The 27,698-nt window shown below is 41.4% G+C and overlaps 2 protein-coding genes across 3 annotated transcripts; one reads left to right on the plus strand and one right to left on the minus strand.

Moving 5' to 3' along the window:
• Positions 1-303: 303 nt before the first annotated feature.
• Positions 304-10,149, plus strand: ppp1r35 (protein phosphatase 1, regulatory subunit 35). The gene is made up of 5 exons (XM_080044015.1): positions 304-435; positions 8,748-8,970; positions 9,101-9,221; positions 9,363-9,569; positions 9,823-10,149. The coding sequence occupies exons 2-5, from the start codon at positions 8,749-8,751 to the stop codon at positions 10,125-10,127; spliced, it is 855 nt and encodes a 284-aa protein (XP_079900141.1). The 5' UTR covers positions 304-435; position 8,748; the 3' UTR covers positions 10,128-10,149.
• Positions 10,150-15,352: 5,203 nt separating this feature from the next.
• Positions 15,353-24,107, minus strand: slc16a6b (solute carrier family 16 member 6b). 2 transcript variants are annotated; one of them, XM_080044165.1, is made up of 6 exons: positions 24,102-24,107; positions 21,081-21,328; positions 19,786-19,929; positions 18,254-18,382; positions 17,030-17,917; positions 15,353-16,693 (listed from the first exon to the last, which is right to left on the minus strand). In XM_080044165.1, exons 2-6 carry the CDS (start codon positions 21,310-21,312, stop codon positions 16,431-16,433), a joined length of 1,656 nt encoding a protein of 551 aa, XP_079900291.1. In that variant the 5' UTR covers positions 21,313-21,328; positions 24,102-24,107; the 3' UTR covers positions 15,353-16,430. The 2 variants fall into 2 exon arrangements, with proteins under 2 accessions (XP_079900291.1, XP_079900290.1); XM_080044164.1 differs by lacking the exon at positions 24,102-24,107 and adding an exon at positions 23,431-23,681.
• Positions 24,108-27,698: the final 3,591 nt, after the last annotated feature.

Consider the following 27,698-nt stretch of genomic DNA (forward strand, 5'->3'; position numbering starts at 1 on the left):
CATATTGGTCACTTTCAAAAATCCTCCTCCAGGGGTCGCTCGTGGTGTAGCCTAGTATGTAGTGTGTTTCAAAATAATTAGTGCTATCAAATTCTTTTTTTTTCTAATGGTAAGTAATTTGTTTAGATACATATATAGGTTATCATCATTATGATTATGATTTAATTAAAATTTTATATAGCCTAGGTAGGTTGTAGGCTAATTTAAGCCATACTCCACACCATTTGGTGGCGGTGATGCACCGAAAAAAGTTGTTTGACAAATGCCAAGAAACAAGTGAAGAAGAACAAGCGGCCGATTTCAAAATTATTTAAAAGAGAAACTGATGATTTCCCTCCTGAAACCTTTGGATTATAGTTGGGTCGTCTACAGAAAGAAATAGACTTGAGATTTTATGTGCGGCTACTGAAGACCGTTTGTGACCAGAATTATCAGGTAACACAGATATAATGATGTGTTGGCGTAAGCAGCTAACTGTATCTTTGATGTGTAGCTAGTTCTACAGTAGCCTATGTAACAGCCTATCTTTGTGAAACAAGTCAGATAAACCAGCCCCATTAAAAAAAAGACAGCCGACATTAAGAACTTAACTGACGTAAGCTTAACGGTTAGCAAACTTTCGTTAGCTAGGCATGCTAACTTTTACAGCTAATTTAACACATCATTGTGCTAAAGGATTGAGTCAGTAGAAACAGCCTTTATTTTAGTAACGTTGCCAGGGAAACCAGCCTCGCTCCACCGCCCCAACTTTGTAACCTACTTCTTAAATACACTCACACCACAAGTCCTATATCAGCCCTCGTTACTCTACTATTGACCTTTATAGGTCCATGCTATTGACAGCAGAAACTCCAAATATCTTCCATAGCAGACTGAAACCCCACCTGTTCAGACTGGACAATTAAAATGAATTACAAATCCGATAAATGTCTTTCTTTCTCCCTCTGTTTCTATATTGTTTCTAACACATAGCACTTATAATAATAATAATAATAATAATAATAATAATAATACATTTTATTTATAATTTATTTTATTTATTTATTTATTTTATTTATTTAACTTTTATTTATCCTCGAGAGACCAATTGAGGGGTGACCCTCATTTACAATTGCGTCGAGTTCAAACAAATTCAAAGGAAAAACAACAATACATAAACAATATTCAATGCAAATACATCAAATACACAACAACAGGTGAAGAGAAAAACAATTGAAACATTTACACAGTGGTGAAGAGTGGCAGCAATTAAAATGAAATGGGTGAAAGTACAATATAGCCTAATTAAAACAGTTACAGGTAGAGTTTGGCAGATTTAAGATAGTTTGTTTAAATTGGTTAAAGGATATGAAGTTATTTAGTTTAATTTGTTGCTGTAAGTTGTTCCAGGAGTCAGGGGCACTGAAGCTAAAAGCTGTCTTTCCCAGCTCAGACCGGGCTTGTGGGACATAAAGCATAAGCATGTCAGTGGAGCGGGTCTGATAAAGCCCATCTGAAATTTGCAGCATTTCTGTTAAATAACGAGGAAGCTTCCCGGACAAGGCTTTGTAAATAAAAATGTGCCAGTGTGCGTCACGTCTCTCTTTAAGGGAGGAACACCCAACCTTTTCATATAAAAGACAATGGTGTGTGTCATAAGCATCTCCTGTAATGAACCTTAAAGCAGAGTGAAAAACAGAGTCCAGGAGTTTAAGACATGAATGTGATGCATGCCGGTAAACCACATCACCGTAATCAAGGACAGACATGAAAACTGCCTCAATAATCCTTTTCCTACTAAATAAAGGGAAGGTGGTTTTGTTCCTATAAAAATAGCCAATTTTTTGTCGTAGTCGACAAACAAGATTTTTTATATGAAAATTAAAAGTGAGTTTATCATCTAACCAGATGCCGAGATATTTGTACTCTGTGACTCTTCCAATTAAAAATCCATTCTTTGTAAAAATATTAAAATCATTCAAATTTGTAGTTCTTGCTCTGGAGAAACACATATATTTGGTTTTGTCTGTATTTAGAACAAGCCTGAGGTCCACTAGACAGTCCTGCAGGGTGTTAAAAGAGCTTTGTAGGTTCTGAATAGATTGGTGCACCGAATCGGAAATGCAATACAGTACTGTGTCGTCAGCGTATAGATGGGCGTGACAGTTTTTTAGCGATGAAACAATGTTATTTATATAAATTGTGAAAAGAACTGGACCTAAAATTGAGCCCTGTGGGACACCATTTGTAACAGTTAAAAACTCAGATTGGTATCTTCCGAGTTTAACTGACTGCTGTCTATCAGAGAGATAATCCCTAAACCAGCTACATGCAGAATGATCAAAGCCAATGGCATGCAGCCTCTGTAAAAGCAAATGGTGGTCAACAGTATCAAAGGCCTTTGAAAGATCAATAAAAAGTGCTGCACAGTGCTTTTTCTTGTCTAATGCTCTAACAATGTTGTCTACAACCAAAGTCACAGCAGAGACAGTACTGTGACCTGCCCTAAAACCAGATTGGTACGGGCTCAAAATGGAAGCACTAGTTAGAAATGTTTTTAATTGATTATTAATGAGTGATTCTAGAATTTTTGCCAGGCATGGGAGTTTGGAAATTGGCCTGTAGTTATTAAGATTATTTTTGTCACCACCTTTATGTAAAGGAATTACGTGAGCTTTTTTCCAAATTTTAGGAACTATTCCAGAGGAGATGGAAAGATTAAAAATATGGGTTATTTGTTTTGATATTATATGTGTCGAAAGCTTGATTGAAAACGGGTCCAAATTGTCCTCTCCCATGTACTTCTTGGGGTTGATGGCGAGGAGCGCATCTACAACAACACTTGTGGGAAGAAGATCAAGGCTGAAAATAGGAGTTTGAGAGACAGGCGGTACGTTACTACTGGTGGTAGAAGGTGTACATCCTCCATTCTGAAAGAGTTGACCAGCAGCTATAAAATGTTTATTAAAAGCTAAGCCAATCTCTTTTTGATCATTGAGAGTGTGATCATTTAATTTGATCTGAGTGGGAACTGTGCTAGAATTGTTTTTATTATAGTTCACAGCTTTCCAAAATAGTGCAGGGTTAGAGTAGCAGTCGGAGATTAATTCAAGGTAATATTCGGATTTGGCTTTCCTGACCATGGCTGTGCACTTATTCCTAAATTGTCTAAAAATAGTCCAATTTGAATTATCTCCAGAGCGTCTAGCTAGAGACCATGCTTTATTTCTTTCGGAAAATAAATCAGAAAGTTCACTTGTAAACCAGGGGTTTGATCTACTTTTTACTCTATGCTTTTTAAGGGGCGCATGCTTGTTTATAATTGAGGTGAAAGTATTGATGAAATAGTCTAAGGCTAACTCAACATCCGAAATTTCCGTAGTGAGTTGAATGTCACTATGACGGAGATCACTTAAAAAGGCTTGCTCATTAAAACCTTTAAAATTACGCTTAATTATGATTTTAGGTTGAGATCTTTTTAAATGAATACTTCTGATACAGGCCACTGGGCAGTGATCACTAATCCCAAGATCAAAAACACCAGCTGAGACTATTTTATTTATTTTATTTGATAGGATTAAATCGATTAAAGTTGATTTTGCTGGGTTTTTTAGATTGGGTCTTGTGGGCTCAGTTATTAATTGTGTAAGATTAACGTTGCTACAGATTTCTTTGAAAGGTTCAGAGGCACCAGAAAGCCAATCAACGTTAAAATCACCCATCACAATTACCTCTCTATTTACATAACTGGAGAGCATATGTGTTAGATCGTTTAAGGAGCTAGTTACAGCTGAAGGGGGCCTATACACACCAATTACAACAAAAGAATCATTTGACGATAAAGATAATTCTAGCGCGATGAATTCAAAGCAATTTGGAACAGAGACAGCATGTAAAAGTGTTACAGAATAACAGGATTTAACATAGACAGCCACTCCCCCACCCCTTGCGTTTCTGTCTATTCTGAATAAGTTATAATCATTAATTGCCACAATAGAGTCATCTGTACTCTTCTTTAACCAGGATTCAGTCAGAATCAAAACATCTGGATCTGCCTGGGACACTAAAATCTTTACGTGGTCTAATTTATCATGCTGCAATAAACTTCTAATATTTAGATGAAGAAAACCCAAGCCCTTTCTTGATTTGAGAAATTGTGGGGAATTTAGCTTACAGCTAGGAAGCGTGGTTTGTTTTTCAGGGTCATACAATACAGGTTTGTGCCTGTAGAAGGAGCCAACGTTAGAAGCAGCAGATGGATGGGTCATTGGAGGTGAGAGAGGGCAGTCAGGTGTGATGTCCAGAGCTGGAGGAAGGTTTGCAGCATAGATGGAAGGGGAGTATAGTTCATGTTGAGCAGGACTTCCGGGGGGGTCTTTTTTAATGGAGGTTCTTCTGATGGGGTCATGCTGTGGTGAATATCAGTCCAAATTAAATGCAATGTGCTGAATGAAGTTATTGGTTAGTTCTCTTACACCTTTGGTGTTTGGATGGAGGCCGTCAGATTTAAAGAGCTCGTGTCTGGTCCAAAAAGAGTCAAAGTTGCTGATGAAGCCCAGCATGTTTGCAGAGCAGAAGGACTTCAGCCAGTCATGAAGACTCAGGAGGCGACTGAAGCGCTCTGGGCTTTTAGACAGAGTGGGGGTGGGACCGGAGAAAATGCAGGTTTTCCCCAAACTCTGCAGGGTGATGGACAAACTCTCTAAATCGGCATAGAGTTTGCATGATTGTTTGTTCATAACATCATTTGTCCCAATGTGAAAGATGACAGTGTGGGCTGTAGGGTGGCGGTCGATGAGGGCAGGTGATAGCTCAATTATGTCACTTACCTTTCCTCCAGAAAGGCAATAGGTGAAGGCACCAGGGAGGTTAAGATATCTAATAATGGAGTCACCTATGACCAGGATCTCTGGCTCCTCATGCATACAGCTCCCTCTGTAGAGTGACAGCTTGGATGCGAGTGACAGCATGGATGTGAGGGGCGGGGCATAGCTGCGAGAGTGAGCCGCACCTGTACAGGATACGTCATCGCCAGCTGCAGCGATCTCGGGGATATCAATTTGTAGAGGCACTGATGGATGAGCAGCATGGACGTCGATTTGGCTAAACAAGTGGGGGGGACAAACAGGCATTCTGGAGTGCATTTTCAAAAGTGGGGGGGACAATGAGGAAACATCTTTTTTTCTCTTTAGTGCAGGTACGGTTCTGAAAGACGGCATACCCGCTCACTAATGAATAAAATGTATACAAAACACTGATGTCTGACACATTTGATGAAAAAAGCATTTTCAAAAAGCAGCGGACATATGAGCCACTAGCTGCTCCCCGTAGCCCAACCAAACATGACGTAAACAAAGGGAGCTTGGAAAGGTAGTTCCGACTGAGCAATCTGATTGGTCGAAGGCATTTTGACCGTGCTCAAATCGAGCCGAAGCACGGCTGGACTGTCGCACAACAATATTACTCCGCCTCGGTCTCCATGGCAACCTAGCTAGTAGCATAGCCATGATCAGCTTCAATTACTTCTTGATAAACAACCAGTGACGTGCGGTGAGGTCAGTGAGTGGGTAGGCACTGAGTTCTGAAAGCCAGATTTCTCTAAACCTATATATTGTTAAATCAAAAACAATAAACAACAAACAGGCACGCACGGCCGATTTCAAATAAGTTCCTCCCTTTCTTTCTTTCTTTCTTTCTCTCTCTCTCTCTCTCTCACTCACTCACTCACTCACTCACACACACACACAGACGGGACGTATATGAAATGTCACGACGGTGACTTCAGGTTTGCCCGTAGCCTACTGTAGTTTGGTCTAAATGATTAAACATCGCATCCATCGACTTAACGGACCCGTCCCTCACACCGAGGGCCGAAAAAACGTAAGGCAACAAGTCAAACCTTCGCCGATTCAAACTACCGGTACTACTTCTATTCAACTTAAAAATAAAAGACAGCATTCATCATTATGTAGGACTACAGCATAACTGATGGCAACTCCACTCCATAAACTTTATCTTAATAGATAAAGTACCAGTAGCATATTCCCCATGGACCTGTCCAGCATCAGAATGTAACCATTTATCCACATTGCAGAGCTTAGGTTTGTCCGTCAGTAACAATGAAAACACAACTGCTCAATTGAATATAAAATGCAGAATGGATTGCACTCGGTATCAATTCATCCAACTTTATTATTAAATAAACCCCAAAAAAGTTTCTGACTCACCAATCTGACTGCCTGGCTGTAGAAATAAGCAAGACGATAGTAATCCAGTGACAGTCTGACTGACAGCACAGCTAGCTAGCATCCTTCCGTTCATGTAGGCTACCTGTCCGTTTGAAATGCTCGAACATTGTTTGTCCCTGTTGCTGCTGTACACCGTCCAAGGCTGGCGCAGGCCTTTCTCTTGCTATTCATTCTGTTCCTTTTTAAATTATAATCCAATTTGTTAAAATTCCTCCAGTCTGAAATATCTGCGGGCACGGCAGCTGCAATGTTGACTTAAAAATCCGCGGGGGTAATGCGACGTGAATGAGCCATGGAATGAGCATAGCCAACGTAATGACGTTGGCCTAAGCTGCGTAAATGTCTAGTAATATCTCGATTTTAATTGGTCCATGAATGATATGTAATGTAAAGGCTTATGTGGCATACCATTTACGTAAAAAAGGCACAAAGAATTATGCTTATTTGCGTACATGTTAAATAATACAGAATCAAGTGCGCATGCACGACAACTTTTTTTTTTCTTGCCGTCCACAATGAATAGGCGCAAAGGCACTGATTCTTTGCCGTACACAATGAATGGGAAACAGCAAAGGCACAATATTTTTTTGGCGTAACTTACTAACTGCCACGTTTCGAATCAAAACGTCTACACTTTTTTAAAGTAATCGCGGATTACATGTAAAGATCGAAATAATTAACAGTAACAGTAATAATACAAATATAAGTTTATTAAATAAAAAATATATTTTATTTTATTTAATTTTTTTGCACACGGCGCCAGTGTAGGCAGTACCCTGACCGCACATCACTGTAAACAACATCGCCGCTACACAAGCTGCTGTTAGTGTCCGCTACATTAACAGTCATTAGTGGGCATAGAGGATGGTAATCCCTACAGTTTACACTTCACAACGGGACACTTGCCGTTGTCTCTCTGCTGCTGATTGAAATGCATCAGTCTTCTCTGGTGTGCAAACTAGCGGAGACTTCGGAGCATGTTTTCTCTGGTTCTTCGTGTGCAAACTTCGTGTGTGTGTGAGTGTGAGTGTGAGTGTGAGAGAGAGAGAGAGAGAGAGAGAGAGAGAGAGAGAGAGAGAGAGAGAGAGAGAGAGAGAGAGAGAGAGAGACCTTGACGCTGTGTTTTAATACGGCTGGACGCACTCCATGTCCGGCTTAAAAAGTGGGGGGGACAAAATGAGTCTTGACGAAAAGTGGGGGGTACATGTACCCCCCATCCCCCCCGTAATCGACGTCTATGATGAGCAGCACGGGACTCACGTCTGAATGGAGCTGGTGGACGGCGGGGATCCTGGCGTTTACCCTGGGGAGTGGACTGGGAACTTGAACGCGAACGCCTCTGAGACAATATGGAGCGGGTTGGGATTGGCGACTCGGAGCGGGAGAAAACAGCCCCAGCTAGCTCTTCCAGCGGAGCAAAACGGTTGTGCATCAGCACAGGATCTGGCGAGAGTAGAGGGGGAATTTGTCTGCCCTTCTTCACGACAGCCGACCAAGAAGCGTTGGAAGGTGGAGTGGAGACCGGAGACACAGTAGCGCCACTAGCCGGCGGCTGAGAGCCTCGGAGCGGAAAATGTTCCAGTGTGGCTATCCGGGAGACCAGAGAGGACTGCCGCTGGAGGACATTGTGAATGAGGCTCTCGATAGAGATAAGCTCAGCCTTCAAGATGGAAAGCTCTGGGTCTGCCTGGGTGAGTGGTGACATTTTTAAAGAAAAGAAAATAACTCTGTTTGGCTAGCGCTACCAGGGTCAGTACTTGCTAGCATGGATCGTCAGCTTTCACCACTCCGTACCCGAGCGGGACGCACTCTGAGGCGGTCACGGAACGCTGGACTCACCGCTGAAAAGTTCAACTGATAATATTAGCCGCGATAGCTGTCCATTACGACCAGGATTACTTCCAAGTGTGAAATTAAGTATCAGAGTCAAAACTGTCCGGTTAGATTATCTCAAAACGTCGGAAAAAAACATTTTTTTTGTCATTTGAGTAAAACAAAAGAAAGACGCGACCGTTAATTAACCGTTCACAGTATTCACAGTATTATTCATAATGCACTTTATATTCAAGAATCTCAAAGTGCTTCAGAGAAAAAAAGAAAAAAACTATTAAAAGGGGGAACCTCAAAGAAAGTTTAGCTAAATGCTCTTTTAAAGAGATGTGTTTTGAGGTTCCGTTTAAAAAGAGCTGTAGTCTGTGGGGCCCTCAGGTGGTCAGGGAGGGCGTTCCATAGTCTAGGGGCAGCAGCAGAAAAGGATGTTCTTGCATATGTTTTATTGAGCATTGATAAAAGACAACCAAGTTCTCTGAATTGTACACAACAGTCAAGCAAGAAAAAACCAAAAACAATTGATTCTTGTAGTTTTTGCTTTGTATCCACATGCTCTCACTCACTGCGAGTTGCTTTGGATAAAGGCTTCAGCTAAATGAAATTAGGGATGCACTGATGTATCAGCTGGATATTGATATTGGCCCTAATGGGTGCATCCCTAGATGTAATGTATCATATTGTTTTGTGCAGGATGAGGAGGTCCCTCTCCCCTCCCCCCTCTCCTCACCCTGCTCCCCTCCCTCTCTCTTCCTCTCACTCCATGACTCGCTGTCCTGAACTGGACCTGTCCATCACACTGAGCCCCGCCCCCAAGGCCCAATACACACACCTGAAACCCCGCGCACCGAAGACAAGTCAGCACAGTGACCTATCACAGCTGAGGCCTTTTCCAGGAAGACAGGCTAACACACAGGTGATCGTGTGTGTGTGTGTGTGTGTGTGTGTGTGTGTGTGTGTGTGTGTGTGTGTGTGTGTGAGAGAGCGTGTGTGTGAGCACAATCATGTGTGATGGATTACCTTATTGTGTGTCTGGTCTACTGCAGGTGTGTTTTAAGGAGCCGCTGGTCGACACGGCAACACTGCAGCCTCACAGTACACTGAACAGAGATGCCCAGCCTCAGCAGCCAATCAGAGGTCAGAGGAGGAGCGGAGGACGTCACCATGGTAACCAGTCTAAATGCTCTTGCACCCTTTGTCTGTATTTTTCATTTGCGTTTTCCATATTCCGTAATCCGATGGGGTAGAATTCAATGTTTTACTTTATTTTCCTCCGCGTTAGTCAGTTTTCTTTCCTCTCCTGTAAAGGCAGCAGACAGCTGGTTGAGCCTCCTGCTGCAGCGTCCAATCAAGAGCCAGGCTGTCTGGAGAGGGCGGAGCCAAACACCACTCTGGCTCTGAAGGCGGAGCTCCAGACACTGCAGGGGGCCGAGTTCAACTCCCAGAAGGCCGTGCAGGAGACTCTACGGACGTCGGAGAGGACCAAAAACCTGATCAACACCAGAGCTACTGAAGGTAACGCACACATTTCATGTCTCGTGAAGAATGTCTAATTTCTCTTATTTTCTGTGTGTTTCAGCAAGAACAAGTGTCCATCATGATCACTGAATTATTTGACGCACCAACACACACCCTTTATTAAAAATCTACTTGTGATCGGAATGATCTGATACATGACCACAGTTTTATAACTGAACAAATGCTCTCTCTCTCTCTCTCTCTCTCTCTCTCTCTCTCTCTCTCTCGCTCTCGCTCTCTTTTTCTTTAGTGGTGAATGTCTCTCGCTCTGAGCTTCTCTTCACTTCATTGGTCAGTGTGGAGGTGCGGGAGGATCAGCTGATCAACCAGGTGTTGCAGGATAGGCTGCAGCTGCTGGCCCCACCCCTCCGCTGCCATGGCAACAAGGCAGCGGACGGCCCCTCCCTCCTCCCCTTCAGACCTCTCCTCAGACAGACGCCCCTCCCGCCAGAGGAGGATGAGTCTCTGAACTACAAACTCCGCCCACAACCACGACCTGCGTATTCAACCTTTGACCTCTACAGACGAAGGACACGCTGCGAGGCCACACCCTGAAAGGACAAACAGGTCGGTTCTAATTGGCCGTGGGCAATGAAGTTCTTATTTGTCTGATTGTGCATCATAATAATGATAATTTAATAAAATCGACTTTTTTTTTTAACAATATATTTATTGGCTTTTCTTATTTTCAACAAAAACATTACAAAGAAGCACCACAAATATACAAACGATACTTACAAACAAAAACAAATAAACAAATACAAAGTACAGCTCAAGTCAACGGAGATTAGGTTGAGGCCACAGGAAACAGTTCACATTTCAGGCCGATCAAAAGTCACCGTTCACAAGTTCAGGTTTAGGAGACTCCTTGTGCAATTATCAAAGAATAGTCCGGTCCAAGATAGTTCAAATAGGGCTGCCAGATTTTGTAGAACTGGTCCACTTTGTGATGTATAATATTTGAGATATTCTAAAGGAATCAACTCCAGTAAAATCTTCCACCAGCCATTAACAGAGGGGCTCTTATCATTAATCCACTGTAATAATATATTTTTTCTAGCAGCAAAAGTTAGAATGTTGTATAACCTTTTGCCAGATTTAGAAGGTATACTTCTACTTGGTAGACCTAATAGCAAACACATTGGATCCATTTCTAATTCCATACCAAATATTTTTCCAATTTCACTTAAAATGTCAGACCAATACTTCCGTAATTTATGACATGACCATAGACAATGAGTTAAGGTACCTATTTCTATTTTACATTTAAGACACAGAGGAGAAAGTGCTGGGTTGAAAGAATGCCTGCGATTAGGAGATATATGAATCCTATGTATTATTCAGGGTTCGTACAGATGCTTGAAAGTCTGGAAAATGCTTGATTTTCAATCGAGTGTTTTCAAGGTTTGAAATGTGCTTGAAATCTGAACACTGTGCTGGAAAATGCTGGATTTTCTCTTTATTGACCAGTGTCGTAATTCATCAAATTCTTTCATTTTTTTATTCTGTAAATTAAAAAAAAAATCTGTCGCAATGTTTTCTTCGCCGCCGTCTTGTATGCACGAGTGCAGTTGCTCCCCGTGTTTTCTTTCCTGGGACACGCGCCACACCTGGCGATCGCTCCAGGAATTATCCAGAACCACTAGTCGCTGCTCATGGACCTATTGCTCCCGATACTTCCATATCAGATATCCGTTTCCATTTGGTTATGACGAGGCCCTAATAACCGACAGGCATAGGCTACTGTACGGTCTGCTTAAAGTACCTCCAGCTGTACACAATGGGGGAATCGGCACTTAGAGTTCCTGCCAAAGGTAAATCAGTTGAGAATTTTTTTTCGTTAAAACGTATCGGACTATGTCACTCTGGTTGACTGTTCAATCATGTTCTTCTTTGCAAGAAGTTTGTATGTGTAATTGACTTGTTGATACAAATAAATAGCATGCTAAATTGATGCTCAACACCGTTAGCAATTAGCTGACCAGCTAGTTTTCAATAATGTATTGCTCCAAATTCATGTTGTTAGCTAGATAACGTAAGCTTGGGGGTTACTTCATTGTAACGTGATGTTACACTCATGCGAGGAAATTGAGACCTCCGCGAACGTTTGGAGACAGTTTAGAGACTCCCTCGCGACTGCAGTCTCCAACTTGTCGCAAACTGTCGCAGCCCAGTGAGATACGGGCTTAACAGACATGAGTGCCGTGACTTCCTCTTTCTGAACGCGCATTAACGTTATACTTTGATGTGCACTGTGCATTCGAAGCGTGAGGCGAGCCCCCTCCCTGCACCTTCTCTATGTGTGTTGATAGCGTGCCAAGTTTCCGCTGATAAGAATTGTGTCCCCGCCGGCCGGTGAGCGCGCAATCGCGCATGCATCAAACATATTAACGCTTCAATTTCACTCAAGTAAATTCAGAAGTTCTTTGGATCGTTTTGTACATTGTTTTTGGTACATTTGTTTGAAAATTAGGTTTGCAAAGTTATTAATGGCTCATCCGCCAATAAAAATGCTTTTATTCTTCTGTGTAATTAACTGTATCCTATGTATTGCACATTTATAGCACTTTTCATAACACAAATTAAGGTAGCATAGAGGAGGGAGCCTACTAAAATAAAATATCTGGGTTGGTCCCCAGATGTTTTTATTTTAGTAGGTTGGTTTGCATTGGTGTTGAACTGTTCCCTACTTGTTTTCTTCTTTGAATAAAGCCTAATGCTGCTAGTAAAATACCACCAGCCACTCAACCCTCAATAGTAGACATGATATAGAATAATTACCTTTATTACAGTTTAACCAAATGTTTTAACAATAGGCTACAGGAGATATTTGAAAGCACTACACATGCATTGTAGGCTATTCAATTAAATTTGTGTCAGCGGAACCGTGAATGTTCTCCTTTTTTTCATTAAAATGAATGCAGAAAAGGCACACATTGCTTCATAAAAATTCACCAGAATGCAGGAAATTAAGTGTTTAATGCTCAAAGATTTTTGGGGGGGACCCCCAGACCTCCACTTCTAATGTGTCCACACCCAATGTTTACTTAAAACTTGTCCTACGACTTTGCAATTCATGAATTAGTTTATTTTAATAAGATTTTTGATGTTTTATCACATTTTCCAATTGTCTTTATTTCTGATTTATTATAAACAATATGTAAACTTGCAGGACACTAGCAAAAATAATTGGCTGGGAGAGAGGACACTGCAGCAGCACTGATATAGAGTGACAATATGCTCCATCTCATGTGATATTGCTCAAGTATAGTCATGTTGTTATTAACCTGATAGATGGTCATTTTTGGCATATGAACTAAACTGATAAAGGTCTCCTTAGGGCCATACTGCAATTTGGTGATTGTCCATACATATTATATTATGAACACTCCCATTTTACAGATAAGGCAATGTATGAAATCTTAAGCATTTATTTATATACTGTATATATTTAAAGCTTCGGCTTCCTTGAAAAAGTTGACATTGTATCTTGAAAGTGCTGGAAAAGTGCTTGAATTTTACTCTTAAAAAGCTGTACGAACCCTGATTATTTTTAACTGGATTGCTTTTGCCCGAGTACAGATGGAAATCTTTTTAGCATAACTCCAAATATCTACCCATGTCTCGTCATCAATATTAACTGATAATTCCTTCTCCCACACACCCTTGATCCTCTGTGTGTCAGTAGTAGAGGTACCAGCTATTACACCATAAAATAAAATCGACTTTAAGATTATTATTGTAAACTCAAAGGTTTTATGAATGTGTTTTTCTTCTTTCTATTAAAGTATTTTTCAAACACATTCACTGTTGGACAATGTCATGAGTGATGCTGTGCTGCAGGTTGTCCAATCAGATGGGATTGTTGTAGATACAGAACAAAATAAAGCACTAGTTAGTTACTCAAGTGTAATGGAAGTTGAGCAGACATAATACTGTATGGCCATTCTCTAAGGAAAGGGTTAGTGTCCAGGAAACTACGTGTACAAAGGAGAGACTGAAAACAATAATATATGAGACACACAAGACTAACTTGGTTTCTAGTGTGCAGTGTTTTACCCATATGGTAGATTATGTATGTTATTGGGATGATATAAAACACTTTTTTTTGTTGAAGATCTCCTATTATACTACTTTTCTGGTCTTAATTTCTTGTTAAAAACTGCTATAGAGCAACCTGACACGAATCACATCACAACTCTTCCTCTCAACCTAGCGCGCACTAGCCTGGCATTCCCAGACCTGCCACTAGGCGCTGGCAAATTAAATTTGCTGCGCGTGTTGGTCTGGACACGCTCCGTTGAAGCTTATCAAGAAAGCCAGAAATCTGGCGGGCGCGCCAGAGCCCCTTATATGGTACTCTGGGGAGGACGTAACCGGATGACGACAGTGACGTGCATGCGACGTCGAAGCCGTGATAGTAAACATCAGAGTTGGCTGCGGATATGTTGTGTGAGTTTGAGACTGCTTTGGCCTCGACCCTTAACGATTTGGAAGACGGCACTCAAATCTTTCATTAGCAAGTAAGTGGAATGTTCTATTTTGCCGACCGACAACGGCAAACGTTTAATTTAACAGTTTAACAGCTGTTCGCTAAACGAAAGGGGCTTACGTCGCCTTGTGCATCGCTCTGATTGGTTGTAGTGCTATCCAACTGCGTGCAGTGGCATTTGAAATGCACGAGTAGGAGCCGCCCCTTGAGTTGGAAATTACTATTGATCGTCGCCAGACCCTCTATCGTTTAAGATATCAGGGTCTGGATTTCCAGGCTAAGCGCGCACTGCAGTCTCTCTCAACACTCAGCTTTGTGCTTCTCCGCTCCCTCTCCCCCCCCTCCTGCAAACCCCACTCCCTTGTGATTGGTTACCTTCCTTCCGGAACACTTTCAGTGGCGCGAGGCAGACTTGAGCAGGAAGGTGGCAGCATTACCATACATGGAAACATCCGCTTGTGTGACGAAAAGAATGTCCGGAAATTCTGAACCGATTTGAACACGTGATTTCTCGACCGGCTGCCCTAGTGTTTAGTGCTCTGCACAGACACCCCAGACGGTCAGCAGGCAATACGTCTAAATGCATGTACGTAATTATTTGATACGCTAGTATGGTTAAACATGACTATAAATCATTATAACAACGTTTATAGGTCATAAAAGTCAAAAAGTATAATAGGTCCACTTTAAGGATGCTCCAATATGAAATATTAACTCTTCATTAACAAGATCTTTGAAGAAAACAACCTCACTGAGTCCTTCTGGACCCACTCACGCATAGGCTCAGGAAAGGCTTCATGTTGTAAAATGTTTTAGTTTTGTAACTACCACCATTGAATTCCTTGACCCCGAAAATATAGTTAAAATAATTGTTCCAGCTTATTTAGAAGGCAACGTATTACAAAACGTATGTTTACTGCGGGCATTGTGTAAATTCTAATATGAAACGTTGACATCTGGGCAAATGTCGACATGGATTTTCACTATACCATTTCCAAAACTGTAGAACTAGAAGTACTGTCTAGAAATGCAATTCCTGAAGAAATTGCGGTGTGAATGCTGATGCTGCTCTAGCTGATGCTGAAGAAGCTGACGCTTCACTGCTGAATGTTGATGAAGTATGAAGGATGAATATTACTGAATGAATAGAATAGTTGAATAATACAACGTATGAAAACACACACACACACACACACACACACACACACACACACTTATCAACCCTCACACACTCACCAGATATAAAAACCAATCTGAGTTTCAAAGAGATTTTATTTAGAAAATGCACAATACAAAGAGTACATAACTTAACAGGAATGAACCTGCCTGTCACTCAATTAAATAAAAAATAAAACATGAAAAAAAGTAATTCAAATATCAAAACATTATAAACTATTTTAATAAAGGTGTAATTAAGAAAACATTTGTGAAGTAAACTTCAAGTCATGTGGTGTCGGGGTGTAAGGACTAGTGTGGGACTATGTCTAGTTCTACACTTAAACATGTGCGTGTTTGTATTTAGTCATCAATGGCATTCAAAAATAAATTACTGTAAACTGCTGTATCATCTTTGCTTTGCAGTTTTCTTCTTACTAGTAAAAAGTGTATTATACCGTTCCTCAACAGGATTGTCATAACACCATAATATACAGTCAATACTTTAAGCCAATGCAGTGCGGACTTGGATGTAAAGTATCTAAAGGCTCATGCAAAATGAATGCCACAATCGTTCAGTGTCGTACAATCAGCTGGACCTTTAAGTTCATTCTGAGGGAACAGTGCTTTGGTTACCATAGTGCTAGAAATGAAAGATTTATTTCCTGGTCCGGTCATTCTCCATACATCAAATCCATACAGGTAGATTGTCTGCAAGGTGAATTAAAGCCACAGCGTGTGTTTGACTCTTCAGACCTGGCTGAAGATGGGACAGTTGTCATAGTATTCTACTGTGTGTGTCCAGTAATGAATGAACTGTTGCTTTAAGAGGTGGCATGCCCTAACATGAGCAGGAATCAACAACACAGTCATGACCTTGACAGATAGCATGACTGTTTTGTTAACCTCAGTATCCATGACCACAACACGTATCTCCTTAGATAAAGGTACATATTATGTAAACACAGAGGATTTGGAATGCTCCTCAGCCAAGTTCAGTGACAGTGAGCTTTTACTATAAGCAGCTTGAACCGGACGTTTATAAAAGTAATATCTATGGTGTGACCCCATGTGCTCAGCATGGATCTGCCTTTGGTCTCAGCAGGAGAGCGTGCTTCCTTCCTGTCAGAATGGTCAGCCTATTGCAGTGCAATACACCTTGTATTGGTTGTTGTCATTGGTGATGAGGTGATGTCATGCTGTGGCGGGCTTCATATTACAGAGGCCTTGTCCTGTCTGACAGGACTGTCCTCAGGGTTAAAGTCCACCTCTAGGAACTCACACTGGTTGCTGTCCAGAGACATTTTGTCCTCTTCCTCTGTGCTGCTGCCTGTGGTCTCTTTGCTTTGTGGTCGGCAGCTCCAGCCCGACTTGGCCGGGCCGACCAGAGCCAGGCAGACAGCACTGAGGCACATGCCCACTGCACAGGAGTAGAAGGCAGCCCCGTAGTTCTCTGTTACATCCACCAACCAACCTGGAAGGAGAGATAGGACAGCTGTTAGGATATACAGAGTACTTACTGATGGATGAAAGCAGAGGCTAGTCAAACAGTAAAGGTAGCAAAGATGTGTTCTACTAATTAAGCAAGGATGACCAAGAAAATGACTGTCTATTGCTTTTTACAAGAAAAACAAACCATTGCCATATCCTGGAGCAGGATAAGTTTACAGGTGTGGCTAGATAAACTATACAATTATCTTGCCATTGAGTGACTGTGTGTGTTTTGTTGTTGTTGTATCCATGTAGTTGGTGGAAAATTCAATACAAAAATTTATAAAAAAAAAAAAAAAAGCTAGCAAAGATCTTGTACCTCCTAGCGGTGGGCCTGCCAGTCCAGCAAAGCTCTGGATGAAGAGGTACACTCCTACGGATGAGGCCATCTTGTCGATGCCCACCACGTCCTCCTCAGCCAGCATGGGGATGTGAGTGGAGGCCACCGTGCCCAAAAAGTATCCATAGAGGGCACAGCAGACCACCAAGCCCCAGAACTCCCACACCACGGTGAAGGCCACCAGCACCAGGCATAGCAGCACCACACACAGCAGCAGAACCAGGGTCTTCCTGCAGCGCACCCTGCTCAACACCAGGCCGATGGACAGGCGGCCCAGGAACTCAGCCATGGCCATCACAGAGAGCATGTAGGAGGCCATGCTGGGCTCCACACCGCGGCTCTTACTCAGCTCTATGATGTAGAGCTGCGGGGCGAAGAAGCCCAGTGTGGCAAACAGGCCGAACAGGGAGTACCAGATGAAGGCCCAGTCTTTAACCACAGAGAAGTCCAGGAGTTTGGGTTTAGGAGAGGGCTGGAGAGGACCTGCCTCTACCTCTAACTCCTCCTCCTTCTCCTGGACAGGGCAGGGAGGTGTGGAGTATGCCTGCTCCAAAGCCTCTTTGTCTCTGCCCTGGCCCCCTGCAGTCCTCAGGTCTACGTTGGAAGCAGACATGGAGGTGACTCCAGAATCCTGGGAGCTTCCAGAACTGAGGGAGCTTGTGGTTTTTTCGTTCTCCAGCTCGTAACCATACTGCAGCTTCTTCAGAGACAGAGACTCTGTGTCCGATTCACTGTCCTCCTGCACAGGCTTTGGCTCAATTATGATTGGACAGAGGAGAAGCCCACAGCCAATCACAGAAGCCTGAAGGATGCCGAGGATCACCAGACAGTAGCGCCAGCCAATGTGTTTCTTTAGAATAGTGAAGGCTGTGGACAAAGGACAGCAGAGGTTACTGTCATTATTACGGCCGTGTGATATGACGAAATAAAAACGTCCATTAGTTTCATTTTATGCATTTATTTCATTGTGTCCCAAATCATATGCCTTGTGGCAATCTTTTTTAGTCATTTGGATGCCGCTTTTCTTTTTAATCGTTTTATCATCTCCAACTTCAAACTAACTTCACAGTGGTATCAGTTTAGAGGACATGACAAATGTAAAGAAGAATAAGTCTGAGCAATAGTAACGTGTTCTGCCCTTCTTGCAAGCACATTATAAAGGTCATATTTGAGCTAACTGCCCCTCTGTGACCGAACACTCACTTGGAGCCAATGCAAACATTGCAAAGGATTCTCCGGACGAAGCAACGGAGATGGCGAGGGCTCTCCGCCTGGAGAAGTACTGGGCTAGTATGGTGACGGTGGGTATGAAGCTGAGGCAGTAGCCCAGGCCTGTAAACAAGAGAAAAGGGGGACATGACAGCCACTGCCCCGCATGGTAGGAACACTGCAGGGCTAGGGGGAGGTTGGGTCAGTGATCAAGCTCTCAGACCACTCCTGTGTCAAAGGTGGCAGGCTTTGCTACAGCTGCTGCTGAAAAACACAAGGTATGTGAAGACAAAAAAGGAGAGAGAGAAGAGAGGGAGTTGGCAAGTTAGCTGTGGTCCAGTTCAGAGGCAACATGGTTATCACAGTGGGAGGGCTAGCAGTGCTTTCCAAGAAAAAACAAGTTTAAGTAAAACTAATTTCTCCAATTTGTCCTTCATCTAATAGTTCACTTTCATCCGGTCAAATTTTTCCTTCTTCCCCAGCCACTTACATCAAGCCTAATTTAATGTGTTAAGATAGTGGAGTGGATCTCACTGTATGGTGGTCAGAGGAGGCTGATCACCTGTCAGTCATTGGAAAGTTCAGGAAGAAAGAGATTAATGCACATTTGGTTGTTGACACTGCTAGGAGTCCCTTTAGTTCTTTATATAAGAAAAAAAGCAGTCCTTCTGCAAATGGAATTAAACAACGACACTGACAGACAGACAGATGGATAGATAGTAAGGGTGTCACAATCTCCATTGTAAGTCGGAAATCGATCGAAATGACGTCACGATCGCCACCTTCATGGTGGAAATGGCAACTGTCAATTAAGCCCCGCCTCCAAGATCATTATTGGCAGGTTTGAAAAAAAAAACACAGTATAAAACAACTGCTAAACGTCAACCGGACTTAAACCACCTTTGCAAGCTATGCAATGCACATGTAGCACATTAGCCGAACATGCTTTATGCGTTGAATTTGCCACATGAGCTAGCTGCTATAGTGTAATTTTAAAGGCGCACTATGTTAATTTGGGTGCGTCAGAGAAGTAAACATTTTCTAAGGTATATCTTGATAACTGAATAAACAAACCTTCCTTACAGGAAAATTGTATCCCTGGAACACTGTTTGAAGTTAGAAAGCTACTTGAGAAGGTACTGTATCAATGTTGTTGTTTACAACAGCATAGCCCACAGTTTCGTTGACAAACATATTCTACTCTCACATTTGGTGCCTCAAATTTTTTTTGTTGATTTATGATGATAGAATTATTCATCAAAACAAAGAATTACATGTAGAAAAATATGTTTTGTAAACTAACTGCAGGCTTTGCAAATGTAAACAAACCCCCCTTCCCTAAAAGTGCATAATGCACCTTTAAATTAGCTATCATTGCATAAAGCCAATGCTTCTAGACTAAAATGGCGAAGCAAAGCTGTGCTTAAAAAAATAAAAAATAAAATCACAACTGAAATGGACTGGAGGATTTGGAGAATGGTGACACCCCTCACAGACAGCAGTGGTGGTGTGGGTTTGCTCAGTACCTGAGACTATGCCGATGGTGATGTACATCTCGTTGATGGAGTTGGTGAAGGCAGAGCTGATGGTTCCCAGGCTGATGAGGAAGCCTCCCACCATCACCACCGAACGATAGCCAAAGCGGTTACTCAGCATGGTGGACAGGGGGGCTGGGGTGGGTGGGAAAGACAACTTCAATCATTTCAACTCCCTCCCGTATTAATTGCATAATATCTTGTACTGTTGCATTGTCACTGTGCAGAATGGCTGTTTACAGTGTGTTAAATGGTCTCTGTCTGCTGTCTTAAATTCACTTTAGCACAAGCGGTTGGAACTACAAGTAAGGGTGTACTCTCACACTAGGCCCAGTTGCCCCGAACCGTGCCATAGCAGGATTGCTATTTCATCTCTGTCCCTCTGCACTATCAATTAATCCGTAAAAATCCATCAAAATAATCGCAAAAAAAGAAGAAGCTTGTGCTCGTGTCGGCTCATTAGCATCTGTACCGTATCCAAGCACACCTCTCCCAACTGTGCCGGAGCTAAGGAACTGTACGAAATAGACTTTAGGGTGAAAACTAGGGCTGGGTATCGTCAAGGACTTCCCGATACGATACGTATCACGACACACTGGTCACGATACGATATATCACGATATATTGCGTACCTTGATACGGTATATCACGATATATTGCGATATTCTATACAAGTTGCCTTGTCAAACATAACAGCACAATATATTGATAATTGCACAGACGAATGAAGTCAAAACTATTTAATTCACAACTTCCTTTACTATTTTTCTTCCTTGAATTTTTTTTGGTTTTGGCACATGATCAAACACTGCTGCAGCTGCCATGACATCAAAATAACAAATGCAAGTCACTCTTGTACTTACTGTACAGGACACACTGAACATGAAAACACATCAGTGTGCTTTTGTGACACAGTGAATATTAAGTATTCTTATAAACAAAATTGATCTAACTTCAATAGTCAGTATCCTAGAGGCTCAGGCCTCACGGCAGACATGGGTTTGAATCTGATGGTGGCTGTTCTCTGCATTTTATTCCCTCTCTGCCCCATTTCATATCTGTCTCTCTGCACTGTCAATAAAGCCTTGAAAAAAAAAAAAAATTAAAATGTTTTAGTTATAAAAATCGATAATGATATCACGAAACTAAGTATCGCGATATATCGCAATATCGATTTTTTGACACAGCCCTAGTGAAAACTTAGCCTACTTGGACCTGGCACTGTACAGAAGGCCTACAGTGTGAGTTTGTCCTAAAAGATATAAGAAAGAAAAAAGCCGACTGACCGGCGAAGGTGAAGACGAAGACACAGATGGAGATAACCCAGGACACTCTGCTGTTGCTCTCTCCAAACTCCACCATGAGATCCTGGAGGAAGACGCCCAGGCTCTTGATGCTCCCGTAGGTACAGAACGACACCAGGAAGAAGGCCCCAGCCACGGCCCAGCCCCAGCCCCCATCAGGGACCTCTCGATACACTCTGGGAGCCAAACAGCGCTGGTCACTGGGTGCCTTCATCTCTACAGCAGGCCACCTGTTAGGGAGGAACATCAGTCAGTTCATGGTCAAGTCCCGCTTCAAGCTCATCCCGTGTTGGTTTTTTGAGCCACGCTTTCAAGACGCTATTGATTAGCTACATTTGCTTTAAATGCCCAGAGAACTACAGAGTTGGTGAGTTTCTTTGTCTTTCTACTCCACACGTTTCATTCTTTGATACATCGTTGATATATAAAATGGAATAATACACCTCCTCTTTGTGACTTTAATAGACCTTAAAGCATTATGTGGAATATCCATCAGACAATTTAAGAGGCCAAAATGCTGAACATATTTTTTGCATTCTTTTCAAAATGTAAGGATTTGCTGTTTTTCTAGGAAGAATAGCGACGCACATTTCTCTTACAATCTCCGAAATTAATTGATTAGCTGACTAAAATAATTGAATACAAAAATACATTGAAATTATGGACACAATCTCCATGTCTGTCCTCCCCTATGTGTCACTATTCTGTGAATGGAAATCCTTAGCACAGCGATGCGGTCACTCATGTGTACTGATGTTAATTCATTGTTTTCAACCTCATTGCTGACTGAAGTCCTCTTCTTGAGTAGTCTATTGTACCGAGGATGCATATCTGACATATTTATATTAATTATCTTTTATCTATATTTCTATTCAACATTATATGTATATAAGATATTATATTACTTCTAGTGATTGATATGTTCTAGTTGAAGATAAAAGAAGATTTTTGTTCTGGGACTCACCCTGTGTTGAATTAGGTAACATGGTGACATGCTGACTACCTGAAGTGTTTTTAAATCAGTTTACAGGTGCTCTTGTTTAGTTACCATATATGGACATGGAAATGTGACCAAGGTATGCTGTACGTTGGTCTCAAATTAATCAGGCTTAGAAACCCGTTTCTATACGGCTGACAAGCGTTTGCTGCAATTCGATTAGACTGTTTTGTACAGCCATCGACACTGTCTGTGAGGTGACAAAGCAGGATGGGAAAATCTATTTCATATGACCCTGAAAATGCGCCCTGAAACATCACAGAAAGCCAGGTAATGATATTATTATAATAACAGAATAGTAAAATGTCAGATGAATCTACTGTAGGCCTATAGCCTTTCCTCTAAAATGTGTGATGCCAGAGGCGCAGTGGCCAAGTTGCTAAGCAGCAGAGCTGCGCTCGTGCACGGCTGTGTACAGAGGGTTGGGGGGGGGGGGGGGGGGGAGAGAGTCCTGAGGGGTGGGGGTAGGGTGACCAGATGTCCCGCTTTGTGCGGGACAGTCACGCATTTCCATTACTTTTTACACGTCCCGCAAATTGAGACGTTGTCCCGCATTGTTATTGACAGTGACCCTTTTTAAATGCGTGTTTTATAATCTGGCATTTATCGGATATCTGTGTAGAGACAGCAGTCTCCGTTTGTGTGAGTGTGCGTCTCTCCGTTTGTCTGTGTGTGTGTGTGTGTGTGTGTGTGTGTGTGTGTGTGTGTGTGTGTGTGTGTGTGTGTGTGTGTGTGTGTGTGTGTAAATGTGACGTCATCGTCGAAATCGAGAGTGTCTCCGTTTGTCTGTGTCGCGCTGCTGTGCTCAGTGCGCTCTGTGAAGGTGCTGCCTGCTTCAGCGTTTACTTTCCTGTTACTTCAAAATAAACTCACGTTTGTCCAGTGAAATGCTAATGTGAAGCCAGTGAAATGCTTTTAATGTGAAGCTGCAGCCTTAATGCTCTATTTGTTTAAAGGTAACTTAACTGCTGCGCGCTGATCTAAAGATAGGCTAGTGTTTTTTAATATAGAAAGCCGTGTCTCTGGCATTACCGGTGGTGACACAAGCTTATTTTGCTAAAAATATTTGTCCCGCACAAACGTAGTCTTTGTCCCACATCTGGTGAATTGGTGGGGGAAGGGTTAAACGGAATTCCGAGGAGAAGCTAATTTCAAATCACGTTAGCTCTCTCACATTGTACAGTATAGCTTTAATCTAATAACGCGATGTATCCGCCTGCCTGCCACACACCAACTAACGTTATATGGTCCAGACTAGACAGCTGTTTCCTAGAAAGCGGGACAGCTGTGCTCTCTAGCAGTGTCAGCCACGAGTAAAGTTGACATCCTACTTACCGGCAGAGTTGGGGGATGGTAGAAACAGCCTTCTGGTGTTAATGTTATTTATCTATTCGACAAGATGAAGAGAGCAATAGCCTATTTTACCGACCTAGACACTTTTTTTAAAAACGCGTTTCTATTTTAAAATTCTAATAAAGCACTTGCTTCTACTGTTAAACAATAACAATCATTCGCGGACTAAGAGTGCAGATGATATGCTTCCCTATTGTATTTTCGCTGTGACATCCTTTCTCTTCCGTGACCTAGGCTATGTGCTCTCTGTTTTGGCAGCTCTTCGCCGGATTGAGCCAGTTCTCAAACGCGGGCGCATACATCCCTTCATGAACGCGCAGGGCGTCCCTTCAGAAGGAAAGTCTGTTTCTCTGTCTGTCTGTGTGTCCGTCTGACTCATGGACCTATTATAAAAGGTCTGACTATAGATGGATACTGCCCACTGCCGCGTGCAGCTGCCGCCTGTGTTGCGTTTCAGTGCCGATAGAGAAAACAATTAACCGTTTTGGATAAAGTTTTTGTTGATAGCCTTTATAATGTAGCCTCTGACTTCATATTTTCAGATAAACTCACAATTCGCAAAGGACTCTGTCAATTAAAGGGTTTATTTGAATGTAACCTAAAGGACAAAATGCTATTTTGAAAGATAGTTGATTGGTTATATAATTGCCTACTTTCCGCATTTCATCTTCGGACATGAGCGCAGCTCCTGGACGTGCTGTCGCGCGCACTACTGCATAGCGGGCGCGCGGCTGGGATGAACAGGTTTGTTCTAGTCTACTGTAGAAGAGGAAGCATTCCGCGTCCAAGAAACATCGTGGTTGTGTGTGTGTTTATATTTGTTTATACTCGACATTAACCCTTAAAACCCATTTAATTTTTCTTTTTTCTGATAATTTTGGCTGTGTTCATGCATATGGCATGAAATCTGGCAATAAAGTGTATTTTTACATGATAATGTTATTTCCAGCTCAGCTCCTACAGTAAGGCTAAAATACACTGTATACAAACAAGAGTTACTTTCAGACTGCTAAGGTCCATAAAACGTATATTAACACCCATTCAAACACCATTTTTTCAACGCACTGCCATTAAAGCATAATTCATGCATTTTTTTTTATATCTGGGTGTCAATCTGGGCTTCTACCTTGGAATTGATCATTTTTACTACTCTCCACCATATTACGTCATCATGCCCATATTTGGCATATGGAGAAAAAACAGGCTATTTCCACTATACATCACTGTCACAATCCCCCCTTCCTCTCCCTTTAGCTTTAACCCTGAGGAGTATGTGGGTGTGTGTATGTGTGTAAGGGGGTGTGTGTGTGTATCCATGACCTATGACATTATGAGCAAAAGGCTAGTGGTTTTCAAGTGGCCCTGTTTTCATTTACTCTGAATCCTCCTTGGAGAGCTGGGATGTTTCCTCTGACTTTCAGTAGTGGAGAATTAAGTTGGCCCCACCAACACCCATACAGAGATATACTCCTGCAGCCACTGGAATGGTACAGGGACCCACCTGTTACGCGTTAATGGAGGTTTCAGACACAGTGTCTGTGTCAGATTCCTATTGCTCGCTATCAGAATCAGACTCCATCACTGTTTCCAAAGCTTCATGCACTTCTTGTGTAAAGGCTCCCTCCATATTGCCAGGTAAGAAATAACTAGTTCCACAAGTCGCTTTGTATAAACTCTGGCTTCAATGGCAGTTGTGTAAACAGCTCAACAAGTTGTTATGTGTCTCTGACGGGTGCACCTTTGATGTGATTGAAGATGACCCATGTTTTAACTTATTTGAAGCAGTGCATGCTTGTGTGTATGGACCTCAGGTAGATGTGTGTGTTGTGCATTTATACAAAGTAATCTTTAGAGGGATTTACAACTTCTGCATGAAAAACTACACATGGAACAGAGTAAATGAAAACAGTGCCACTTGAAAACCACTAGCCTTTTGCTCATGTCTAGGTCATGGGGATACACACACACACACACACACACACACACACACACACACACACACACACACACACACAGTCTCTCTCATACACACAACTTTATTTAGCCAATGATGTCCCTGTTACACTGTTCCTGGCTCGTTCACTGTTCACTTCTGGATAATTAAAAAAAAAGAGTGGAAAATGTACATGGACTGCAGGTGAGGTTCTTTTCCTAACACAAAAATTATATTTATGATTAGTACTGATGTTGGTTTAAAAATCAAGCCTAAAAAAGTTGGGAAAATATCGACGTATAATATTTTTTATAGCTACCTTTTTCAAAAGTCCATTTTACGTACCTTAGCGGTATGACTGTCAGTTTATTACACTGTACAAAAAATAATAATGCCTAAATATCTGTGTTGCTGCTCAGCATTGACATATCCTAGGCCTAATAATTCAACACAAAAAAAAATTGTTTGCATGTAGTATATTGAAAATAATTAAAAAAAAAGTTTTTTCCTCATACGATGGCATCATGACCAAAACCTGGCATTTAAAGGGTTAAAATCTTTTAAAATTCATGAATATTTTATATTAATAGTTAGGTCAGATGTGGGGGAAAATAATTGGCAAAAAAAAAATTATGTATAATATTTTTTATAGCTACCTCAATGAAATGGACCTTAGCGGTACAAGTGTGCCTAATATTATAACGGGCCCTAAGGGTTAATAATGTCTCAAATCCACAAGCCTAAAATGTATTGTTTTTGAAGAGGCCACAAATAATTTATGTTGTGGGATGACTTACAATACATATCGAATATTGTCTCGAAATACATTTTAAAAATGTAAACCTTGGTTGATTCAAATAATTTATCTGTAAACTTGAACAAAATCAAATTTATGTTATTTGGAAATCGCACCAAAACACAATGTTAAAATAGTGATTTATAATAAAAATATAGAAAGAGTTTATGAAAACAAGTTTCTGGGTGTCGTACTTGACCAGAAGTTGTGCTGGAAGTCCCACATTAAATATCTGTGCACTAAAATGGCCCGGAGCATTGGAATATTGAGTTAAACTAGATACATATAGAACCAGAAAACCCTACATACTCTTTACTGCATGCTTATTTTACCATATCTGTTCTACGGTGTTAAAGTATGGGGAAACACCTACAAGAGAACCTTACAAAAGATTTGATCCTTTAAAAAAAGAGCAATCAGGATAATGAATCATGCAGGGTATGAGCACAGTCACTGACCATCTTTGATGGAATCTGATTGAGTTATCTATGTACTGTATGTTTTACAACATTGTTAACATAACATATTACATAACCCTTTCAACCCATGACTAACCATAATCCTGACCTTATTTGGCATTTGGCCAAGCCTTATTCATTGACGCAGCAGAATAAGTATTGGTAGGCCTAGATCAATTAGTTATTTCTAAATGTGCAACCTCTGTGCCAAACTTTCAACATACAGTAGCTTAACGATGTGCTGAGGTTAAATATTTGTAGGAAAATAGAAAAGCACCCTCAGAGAAGCATCTAAAGGGAAATATCATCAATTCATTTTGTTGGCTCTTAAATGGAATTTGACAAATATGATGCAAAAGAATTCCTGACCCTATCAGAATAATTAATATATATAAAAACCTTTTTCTTTTAGGTAGTGCCATTGAGAGCGATCTCTCTTTTTCAATAATGCCCTGATTACATATAAAAAAAAATCCCCAAAAATACAGAGCATACGAAGAATAAAATAATCCAAATTACAATGTACAAAAAACAATAAGATCATAAAATATCCGAAAATTTCAGGTAATTGAGGTAATTACCTGAAATTGAGGTAATTTTTTTGTGTGTCTTTTAATCTATTTTACTTTGCACATTTATATATTGTTGATGAATGTCATTATAAATATAATATAGTCAGTATTTATTTCTGTCTTATCTGTAAATGACTCACCTGTCTGTCAGCTGGGACTGGGTCCTTTGGACTGTGCAGGTTCAGAAGTGCCCTGTCCTGAAATACTTCAGTCTGAACCAGGGTCGGCCAGTCCTAGTCCAGCCCTTCAATCTGATTGGACCCCTTGAGTGTCACCTCAAAGCCTAGCATTATCATTGGATAAGAACCATGAAGGAAAGCTTGCCCTTAATCTTCATTATTTGTCTGAAAAAGTGCTGTGTGTTCTCTTGTATGGAGGTTCATTGTGACATCTTTCCTATCCGATGCTCTATGGTGCTTTGCTATGCTGAAATTGTAATGATGAACTCAAGTCCCAAGTGCAACATAACAAGGAGTGTAAAGAACATGCGT

This window comes from Ammodytes marinus (assembly GCF_949987685.1).
Source record: "Ammodytes marinus genome assembly, chromosome: 16".
NCBI classification, from domain to species: Eukaryota; Metazoa; Chordata; class Actinopteri; order Uranoscopiformes; family Ammodytidae; genus Ammodytes; species Ammodytes marinus.